The sequence below is a fragment of the Phacochoerus africanus genome, chromosome 9, assembly GCF_016906955.1.
Source record: "Phacochoerus africanus isolate WHEZ1 chromosome 9, ROS_Pafr_v1, whole genome shotgun sequence".
NCBI lineage: Eukaryota > Metazoa > Chordata > Mammalia > Artiodactyla > Suidae > Phacochoerus > Phacochoerus africanus.
Genome location: NC_062552.1, coordinates 24,976,813 through 24,986,784, shown reverse-complemented (window position 1 = coordinate 24,986,784; position 9,972 = coordinate 24,976,813). Strand labels below are relative to the sequence as shown.

The following is a 9,972-nucleotide window of genomic DNA, read 5'->3' as shown; positions in this document are numbered from 1 at the left end:
CACAAGAACTGACCTCCACTAGGTTTTGGTGTGCTGGAGGCTGGCTCAGAAATTCTGTGGTTTAGATCAGCACATCCTCACCACCCCACGGGGCGGGCGAGGGGACTGACCTTGATGTCCCCTTTTTCTCTCTGAACAATGAGGCAAAGCTCAGGCCCAAGTTTGGCTGTACCGCTACCCCGAAATGAGGCGCCCGAACACACACGACACATTAAACAAGACATGCAGAAAATGTCACAGGCAGAAATACTTTATTTGGCAGTTTCAACCCAACATGTTGGGAGAAGAACCCTCCTTCGGCAGCCTCTCCACATACCCCTGCTTCCCATCCCAAGACAGGGCAGCGGCAGCAGCTTGCTGCGTGGAAGGCAGCAGCCATGGCCTGGGCAGTTTCTGGTTCCACTTTCAGTAAAGGGCAGAGAGGCACTGCCCAAACCCCACCACTGGGTCGGAGCCCAGGTAAACAGCAGCGGGCATATCTGACCCTTTGTACAGACACAAGCCCAACACTCATCGTGGCTCCCAAACCCTCCCAAGGTGACCCTGTGTCAGCCAGGGTGGGACGGCACGCCTGGGCCCCTCGCTCCCCATGCTGGGGACATGTCCAACGATGAGCAGAATCCTCACGTCTCCGGCAGGCGGAGGAGGGTTCCAGAAGTGGTGGAGACACTGGGCAAGAGAAAGACAAGGCTGGAGCCAGACACCTAGGCCCAAGGTCTGGGAAGAACTCAGAACGTGGCCAGGGATACTCCCGGGTTCCAGAAAACCAGAGAGGAGCTGGGCTTCGCTAGCGAATGAAGCACGAGTGGGGACGAAATCTCACCTTGGGTCATTGCTCTGTCCCCTGCCAGAGGCGAGGGGAAGGGGGGAGGGGGCAAGACTCACCAGTCCACCAACTGCGCCCCAATGAGGTCGTGCACGTGGTAGGCCAGGCCCAGACGCACCGCGGCAGGTGCCCGCCGGCCCAGGAGCTCCGAGAGGAGGAGCTCCCGGTACTTGGCTTTCCTGACCATGCCCAGGACGGCCTGGCGCCCTGGAGGAGGCAGGGGCACGGGAGAGAGGAGAGGGGAGTAAGGCCTGGAGGCCTGAGGAGCCCCCAAAAGGTGTTCTGGAGGGGCTGCAGGCTTGAGCTACAGGCGGGATACCTTTAACGAAACACTTGATGAACCTCCCGGCTCCGGGCACGGCGAGCCACCAACTTCCAGCGTCTCGGACAGTGAGGACCCCGGCGTTCACCAGCTGCCTAAGAGGGGGACATGGGCACTGCCGCTGAGAAACCTCTCTCCTCCCTGCCTGCTAATGTTTGGACCCTAAGTCTCCAGAAGCCTGGGCACCCAGGCAAGGGGACTGGACAACAGAAGCCCAGTCCAGGGCAGTTCCCTGCTCACACCACGCCACTCCGGGCCCCGAAGCAGCTTGCTTGCTCCCTCGTCCCACCGGACTGCCCTGTCCCCGCTCTTTCTTTTCCTATTATTGTTACCTGGTCACTAAAACATCTCCTCCTCTCAGAAGCCTTCCTTGACCACGTGCCCAACACACTCTCAGATCCACCACCGGGGAGAGACAAGGGCCTTCCTCCCAGGTTCCCGCCACCACCTACACACACCTCACAGCAGTTCTAACCCCACCTTACTGGAAAAAAAGTTTACAAAATGCTTCCGTGGGTTACAAAGCGGGGAGCCTGAGCCAGATACAGCCTCTTGGAAGGCTATCTGTAGTTAACCCTTGCCCAGCTGCTGCTCTGTTGCATGTGAAAGCCTTCGGGGCATCAGAGCCCCAGCCAGTCCCTTTTCCCCTAAATATCAACATGATTCCCGTCAGGCGTTTATCGCTCCTGCCAGGCCTCTCTCTGTATTTGATTAGCCACCAGATCGCCTGATTTTAGTCCTGGGCTCTTTCCAAGGCCCCGGGTAAGACAGGCCTCTTCTCTTGGGGGAGGAGCACAGACTTAGGCCATTTTATTACAAAGAAGAGTCAGCCTTTACAGCAGGTTCACCGAAAGGAAGAGGACAAGGCCAGATGGCACAGGAGAGGGGCAGGGAGGGGCCCGATGCCTGATGCAGATGGTCCCCCAGGTCTCACGTGATCTCCGGATCCCTGAAGCCAAAAGTCTGTGTCATTTGGTCCTGCTGGAAGCTAAGGTCGCCACAGGCTGGAAGCACCGAAGCCAGGAACTTCTGCACTGTGCCAGCATAGGGGCGGCCCTCGCAAGCCTTGAGGACCTGGAGCCAGAAAGGAGAGACGTGGTCTGGCCCCACCTTCACCCTCCACCGACCTTGACCCCCAGGACAACCCTTCTCTTCCTGTGTTCTGCCACGTGCTCAGGGCCTTCGCCCTCTCATTCTTTTCCTCCTCCTCTGCTCCCTCTCCCTCATAGAAACGCTTACTGGAGCCCTGTGTCCGCTCTGTGAGAGGAGAGGTGGGAGAACCGTCTCTTTCCCTCGTATTTCCATTCCCCAATTTCCCCGCACCCCCGCCTCTGGCCCCCATGACACACTGTCACACGCACTCTGGTCCTGTAGTCCTCAGTGAAGATAATTCCTTGTGCATCCAAGTCGAAGCCTAGCTGGACGATTCTGATCTCCCCCTGCTCTTGAAGTGCCTTCTGTCTCCAGAGAGATGAGAGTGAAAGGAGGGCATCAGAGTAAGACGCTCTGCTATATACACTCCAGGTCCTCTGGGGCAGGGAGATTGATTGATTGATTTATCTTTTTAGGGCCGCAGCTGTGGCAGATGGAGGTTCCCAGGCTAGGGGTTGAACTGGAGCTGTAGCTGGTGGCCTATGCCACAGCCACAGCAACACAGGATCTGAGCAGCATCTTCGACCTACACCACAGCTCACGGCAACACCAGATCCTTAACCCACAGAGCGAGGCCAGGGATCGAACCTGCATCCTCATGGATGCTAGTCAGATTCGTTTCTGCTGAGCCATGATGGGAACTCCAGGGAGATTTTACTTGCGAGGTTTTTGCTGGGGAGTTTCTCTACACAGAGAGAATCAGGTGGGTCACCAAATAGTCTTTTCCAATTAGTTCTCCACCTGCCCACCTCATCAGTTATCTGTTAAATAAGCAATACATAGTTTCTAAGACCAATCATATGCAAACACCAAGATAAAATAGTGACTAAGACATAGCCCCTGCCCTTGAGGAATTCACAGTCTAGATTTAGGGTGGGGGAAGTTGGGGAGGACTATGGGAGAAAATGTTTAAAACAAAAATAATGCAGGACTTCTGTTTTCAGGAAAAGAGCAAGACCAACTCACTCGCTGATAAGTAAAACTCTGGATAAATTATTATTTTAAACATTATTTAAGCATTAAAGAGCTCACAAGGGAGTTCTTGTGGTGGCTCAATGGGTTACAAACCTGACTAGTGTCTATAAGGATATGGGTTCGAGCCCTGGCCTCACTCAATGGGTTAAGGATCCAGTGCAGCCGTGCTGTGGTGTAGATCACAGACGCAGCTTGGATCCCATGCTGCTGTGGCTGTGGTGTAGGCTGGCAGCTGCAGCTCTGGTTCAACCCCTAGCCTGGGAACTTCCGTATGTTGCAGATGTGGCCCTAAAAAGCAAAAAGTGAAAACAAAACAAAACAAAACAAAAAAACCCTAACCAGAATACAATAAAGACAGTCCAAAAAAGAATGAAAATGCAGGTAAGAGGCTAAAAGACTTAAAGGATACAAAGAGAAGGTCCAATGTATGTTTAATTGGAGTCCAGAAGGAAAAAAAAAAAAAGATAAGATATGGGAAATATCTGAAAAGCCAATAACAAATCCACAATCACAGAAGTACATTAGACCAACTCACATAAATGCGTAGAAAAGAAAAAATAGTGATCACTGTGGAAATAAAAGATTTCAAAAATAACTTTCTTTTTTTTCCTTTTTAGGGCCACACCTGAGGCATATGGAAGTTCCTAGGCTAGGGGTCCAATAGGAGCTGCAGCTGCCAGACTACATCACAGCCACAGCAACACCAGATCCAAGCCAGGTCTGAGACTTAATGCCACAACTCGTGGCAACGCTGGATTCTAAACCAACTGAGTGAGGCCAGTAATGAAACCCACATCCTCGTGGATACTAGTCAGGTTCATAACCCACTGAGCCACAATGGGAATTCTAATAATAACTTTGGTTACTAAGAAATTAATAACAGAATATGGAGTTCCCTGGTGGCTCAGCAGGTGAAAGAGCTGGCATTGTTACTGCTAAGGTTCAAGTCACTGCTATAGCATGGGTTTGATCCCTGGCCCAGGCATTTCTGCATGCAGAAGGTAGAGCCAAAAACAAAAAGCACAGACAACCAACATAAAGAATGAAAAAAGGGTCATTACTGCAGAGTCTATGGACCATAAAATGAGATTTCAAATTTTATGCCAATAAATGGACAAATTAAAAAAAAAAAATCCCCCCACTAGAATGGACAAAATGGGATATATTCATAAAATGCAAATCTATGAAAATGAATTAACTAACTATAGCTACATGTAACAACTTGGATAAATCTCAAAAATATTCATCTAGGGAGTTCCCGTGTGCAGTGGTTAACGAATCCGACTAGGAACCATGAGGTTGCAGGTTTGGTCCCTGCCCTTGCTCAGTGGGTTAACGATCCGGCATTGCCATGTAGGTGTAGGTTGCAGACGCGGCTCGGATCCCGCGTTGTTGTGGCTCTGGCGTAGGCCGGTGGCTACAGCTCCGATTCGACCCCTAGCCTGGGAACCTCCATATGCCGTGGAGCGGCCCAAAGAAATAGCAAAAAGACAAAAAAAAAAATTCATCTAATGAAATAAGATATAAACAAAAACACATGGTATGGTTCTGTTTGAATCAAGTTTAAAAGTGAGCAAAACTAAAATATGTTGTTAATGGACAAACACGTAGATGGTAGAAAGAAAACCGAGGTAATGACTATCACACCAGCCAAGCATGTGACCTGCCAGGGACAGAGCAATATACGTGGGCTTTGGCTGTGTGTGACAATCTGACCTGGGTCACAGTTAAGTGGGCATGTGCATTATAAACATTCTTTAAATTGTGTGTTTCTATATTGTTTTGTGCAATTTTAAAAGCTCTTCTAAAGTCAAGCTAACACCAGTAGGTTAAAAACAACAATGCTCTAAGGAGTGGGTGTGGGTCCCTTTCTCAACAGACTGGAGCTAGTCTCCATCTTCCTTCTCTCCCTCCTTTTCTTCCTGAGAGAGTGCATGCTAACCTCCCAACCGCTAAATCCATGTGCATATCATTTCACTTGACCTCTTCGAAGACCACTGCCTGGAATCACAGGTTCTAACACGACCAACTACTCCACCTTCTTGAAAATCTCTACTTTCTCAAAAGGCCTTTTCCTGGGTTCTTCCTAACTCTGGCAATTCCTTCTCAACCTCTTTCACAGACTCCTCTTTCGCTGCTTTCCTCTTGCAACAGTGGATTTCAAATTTTAAGGCACATTAAGAATCAATTGGGGCATTCTCTTGGGGTGCAGTGGGTTTCGGGATCTGGCATTGTCACTGCCTCGGTCCAGGTCACTGCTGTGGCGAGGGTTCACTCCCTGGCCTGGCACTTCCACAATAAAAAAGAATCACTTGGGGCAGTAGCTTAAAAATGTAGATTCCGGAGTTCCTGTCATGGCTCAGCAGGTTACAAACCCAACTAGTATCCATAAGGATGGGGGTTAGATCCCTGGGCTCACTCAGTGGGTTAAGGATCCGGCATTGCTATGAGCTGCAGTGTAGGTTGCAGACAAGGTTCAGATGCAGCATTTCTGTGGCTGTGGTGTAGGCCAGCAGCTGCAGCTCTGATTTGACCCCTAGCCCAGGAATTTCCATATGCTGCAGGTGCGGCCCTTAAAAAAAAGTAGATTCCCAGGTTCTACCCCAAGAAATCTTAATTCATCATCATTGAGTGAGTTCCAGGAACCTGTATTTTTGAATAAAGAGGCCAGGTAATTCTCAGGGTCAGGCAGAACTCAGGACATACTTCGGGAAACACTGCCTTAAGGGTTGGTTCCTCCCAGCATTGGGGATTTGGCTCTATTATCTTTCACTGCAAACCTGGGGTCCTTAACTTTGGGCTGCAGAGGATCTGTGAAACTCTCTCCCCTCCAAAACTGTCTATATACCTTATATATATGGCATATATGCATTTTTCTGGAGAGAGAGCCATAGCTCTTATTATCTTTTAAAGTTTGTAAAAAGGTTACAAACCACTCCTCTCCTCCCTCTTCCTGCCATTTTCACCCACTTCCACAGACTGAACCACTGCGCACATCTCCATGACTTCCAATTCTGCATCAGTGGTCCAGAACTCTCTCCAAACCCTCATCCAACTGTCCGCCGCACATTTGCATCTGGATGTTCCACAAATACCTCCACTCAACCTGTACACAATTAAAGACATCATCTGCCACCAATGTTCTCCTAGTCCCTTTGCTCCACCAACCACTCGGCCATCCAGAAAATCCAAGAGTTATCCTTGTTTCCTTCTTCTTCCCGCTCTCCACATTCCTCACCCATCCTCACCCTAATTTAAGCCTTCACCAGTTCTCAGATGTAAATATCTTTCCAATCGATCTCCCTACCTCACCTACTCCCTCCAATCCATGCAACACACCCTTCTCTCTCCTATTTAACAGTCCCCACCAGATCACCGCTTTCAATGTAAGACCGAAACGACACTGATGTACAAAGCCTGTCCTAATCTAATGTCTGCCTGCATTCTCAGCGCTGTAGGCTCGAACCATGCCCGATGACTCAGTCTCTCCCAAAGCTTCACTCTTCCACACTCATGATTTGGCATGCTCTCTGTTGTCTGAGGGTCTGTAGCCTCCTCCCTAGCTGGCACAATGCTTGGCCCAGAAAGACCCAATGCTTGCTGAAAGGCAGAATAGCTGGTGGGCGAACTGAATGATGGGGCACCTCGGGAGTGCCCGCGAGGCAGGGAAGCGCCCTCCGTCGGTCGCTCTGACGCCCCTCACCAGCTGCCGGTCAGCCACCGTCCGGTCCGGCACGAGGCTGTACACCTGGTTCTTCAGCACGATGGGCGGTAGCGCATCCTCAAACAGGACTCGCGGGAACAGCCGCACTAGCTCCGCGACTGCCGCGCGCGCAGACCCTGGGCGGAAAGACCCGGTCACTGAGACGTTAACTGGGACCGGGGCGGGGGAGCGGATGTACGCTGGGTCCCACCACACAGGGTTACCGGAGGCGAGGCCGCTCTCCCAGCTGAAGTCCCTAGTCTCGCCCTGGGGTTGCCATGGTTACCTGACTCGCCGCGCAAAGGATCTGCCTCTACATCCCGTCTTTCTCGCGGTCTCTTCAGTCCTAGGGTCTCTGGCACCAGACGATGCCTCTTCCGGCTCATATCCCGGGATCTTAAGGTGCCGGGGAAGAGGTAGATGCTGAAGGAAAAGAACACGAAAAGTCTTCCGGCGCAGAGAAGTGACGTAGAACGTCCCTCCTTGGAGGCCAGTCAGCCCAGTGTTACAGGACGACGTGGTGACGAAAGAGCCGTCAACCTGTCATCCCTCGGGCTGGGAGGGGCAGTGCCAATGCGGATACCGGCACCAACTGCATTGGCCGAGGCCCCACGTCTGCTGCTGATTGGCTTCCTCCGAGAGCGCCCACTTCCGGGGACGCCAGGGCAGTGCGGGAGGGGTGCCGGTGGCCACGTTGTGATCAGCCTCCTGCTGTCCAGCACACAGGCCCCCATCCCAGAGGGGTTTGCCCGCCACTGTCGCTGGATAATTGCGTCATCGAGAGCCGGGAAGACCATTTTTGCATCCCTCTTCGACTTCTGATGTACTTGCCATGACGTCATAGCTCCGCGAAGGTGTAAGTCGATGTTGGTGAGACCTGACATAACCAGCCAGATACGAGGCCAAAGGTACTTCCTAACCTCTCTGGGCTTGGAGGACCTGGGGATGGGGGTGTAAGTCAAGGGGAAAGGTGAAATGTGCACCTGGTGGTGGCCGTATTTGAGGACATGGGGCCTGCACTTTTCAAGACCAGAGCCTGGCCATCAGTAAGCTTGCTTAGTCCTGACCTGAAATCCTCCTTTTCCAGCCCTCCTCTTTAAAAAGGGAACTTCCCCACCCTCTCTCAGGTCTGCATGGAGCCCAGAGGGACAAAGAGAGGAGCTGCAAAGATAAGAGTAGCTGAGCCCTGCAACAAACTCCCTCGCCCAGCACCCTCACTGCCCACAGACCCTGCCCTCTACTCTGGGCCCTTTCCTTTCTACCGGCGCCCTTCTGAACTGGGCTGCTTCTCCCTGGATACACAACGCCAGTACCATGGAGATGCTCGAGCCTTGCGCTACTACAGTCCACCTCCCACCAACGGTCAGAGCCCCAACTTTGACCTCAGAGATGGATACCCTGATCGATACCAGACCCGGGATGAAGAGGTCCAAGAGAGGCTGGACCACCTGCTACGCTGGCTCCTGGAGCACCGAGGCCAGCTGGAGGGGTGAGCAAAGCATGGCACACAAGTAGCTCTAGAGACCTGCACCTGCCCTCTGAAATTGGGAGAGCCCAAGCTGGAGAGAGGCCAGTCCTTAAGCTATTCTTTGGGGGCACCATAGCGCGAGTGCTTGCGTCAGATCTTCAGCCCCTAATCCCTCCCTCTCAGGGGTCCCAGCTGGCTGGCAGGGGCCACAGTGACGTGGCGGGGGCACCTGACAAAGTTACTGACGACACCATATGAGCGGCAGGAAGGCTGGCAGCTGGCAGCCTCCCGGTTCCAGGGGACGCTGTACCTGAGTGAAGTAGAGACACCAGCTGCCCGGGTTCAGAGGCTTAACCGGCCACCCCTCCTCCGGGAGCTTATGTACATGGGGTACAAGTTCGAGCAGTACATGTGTGCAGGTGAGAGTTGCCCTGGCGCCGTAGCCCCCTCCCCCTTCCCCAGAGATTGAGAGCCCCCAGCCCTGCTGCTGTTTCTCTCCTTGTGCAGACAAACCTGGAGGCTCCCCAGATCCCTCTGGGGAGGTTAACACCAACGTGGCCTTCTGCTCTGTGCTACGCAGCCGCCTGGGAAACCACCCTCTGCTCTTCTCCGGAGAGGTAGATTGCACAGACCCCCAGGCTCCATCCACACAGCCCCCAGCCTGCTATGTGGAGCTCAAGACCTCCAAGGAGATGCACAGCCCTGGCCAATGGAAGAGCTTCTACAGGTTCAGGATGGGGGCGGGCAGGACGAGAACCTAGAATTGACCTCTGGCAAAGGGACTTGGGCGAAGAGAATGAGGCTGGAGGAGGGAGGTCTCACTGGCCCCCTGCCTTTCCTGACAGACACAAGCTCCTGAAATGGTGGGCTCAGTCGTTCCTCCTGGGGGTCCCAAATGTCGTTGCTGGCTTCCGTACCCCAGAGGGTTTCATCTGCTCCCTCAAGACCTTTCCTACCATGGAGATGTTCGAACACGTCAGGGTAAGGCAATGCTGTCACAGCTCCCGCCCGTATGCCCCTGTGCCAAGACCACAGGGCCAGCTGTCAGGCTGCAGCCTGCCTTCCCCTTTCCCCACCCTCGCCCTCACTGCCAGTCTTCTGCCTCCTCCTGGGCCCTCTGCAGAATGACCGTGATGGCTGGAACCCCTCCGTGTGCATGAACTTCTGTGCCGCCTTCCTTAGCTTTGCCCAGAACACAGTTGTCCAGGATGACCCCAGGTGAGGCATTCAGCTCCACCCCATCCCCCTGGATCGTGGATGTTCAGCCTCCGGGCCCTCAACTTGTGACTCCATCTGCCTCCCCAGACTCGTCTACCTCTTCTCCTGGGAACCTGGCGGCCCAGTCACAGTGTCTGAACATCGAGATGCACCCCATGCCTTCCTGCCTACATGGTACGTGGAGGCCATGACCCAGGACCTCCCCCCTCCCCCCAAGACACCCTCCCCCAAGGACTGATGCTTCACAGGGGCTGGTCCTGTTTCTGTGCACAGATAAAGGCCTGTTTCTAGGTGGTTCTCCCTGCTCT

General features: G+C 53.0%; 2 protein-coding genes across 4 annotated transcripts; one reads left to right on the top strand and one right to left on the bottom strand.

The window, feature by feature from the left end:
• Positions 1–234: 234 nt before the first annotated feature.
• STK19 (serine/threonine kinase 19) lies at positions 235–7,455 on the bottom strand. Of its 2 annotated transcripts, XM_047795619.1 has the most exons (7): positions 7,265–7,455; positions 6,979–7,115; positions 2,510–2,605; positions 2,083–2,222; positions 1,146–1,243; positions 886–1,033; positions 235–669 (listed from the first exon to the last, which is right to left on the bottom strand). In XM_047795619.1, the coding sequence occupies exons 1-7, from the start codon at positions 7,362–7,364 to the stop codon at positions 624–626; spliced, it is 765 nt and encodes a 254-aa protein (XP_047651575.1). In that variant the 5' UTR covers positions 7,365–7,455; the 3' UTR covers positions 235–623. The 2 variants fall into 2 exon arrangements, with proteins under 2 accessions (XP_047651575.1, XP_047651578.1); XM_047795622.1 differs by lacking the exon at positions 2,510–2,605.
• Positions 7,456–7,522: 67 nt separating this feature from the next.
• DXO (decapping exoribonuclease) lies at positions 7,523–9,961 on the top strand. 2 transcript variants are annotated; one of them, XM_047795618.1, is made up of 7 exons: positions 7,523–7,834; positions 8,106–8,467; positions 8,630–8,865; positions 8,954–9,173; positions 9,292–9,427; positions 9,570–9,664; positions 9,752–9,961. In XM_047795618.1, the coding sequence occupies exons 2-7, from the start codon at positions 8,112–8,114 to the stop codon at positions 9,900–9,902; spliced, it is 1,194 nt and encodes a 397-aa protein (XP_047651574.1). In that variant the 5' UTR covers positions 7,523–7,834; positions 8,106–8,111; the 3' UTR covers positions 9,903–9,961. The 2 variants fall into 2 exon arrangements, with proteins under 2 accessions (XP_047651574.1, XP_047651573.1); XM_047795617.1 differs by having other exon boundaries at positions 7,524–7,886.
• Positions 9,962–9,972: the final 11 nt, after the last annotated feature.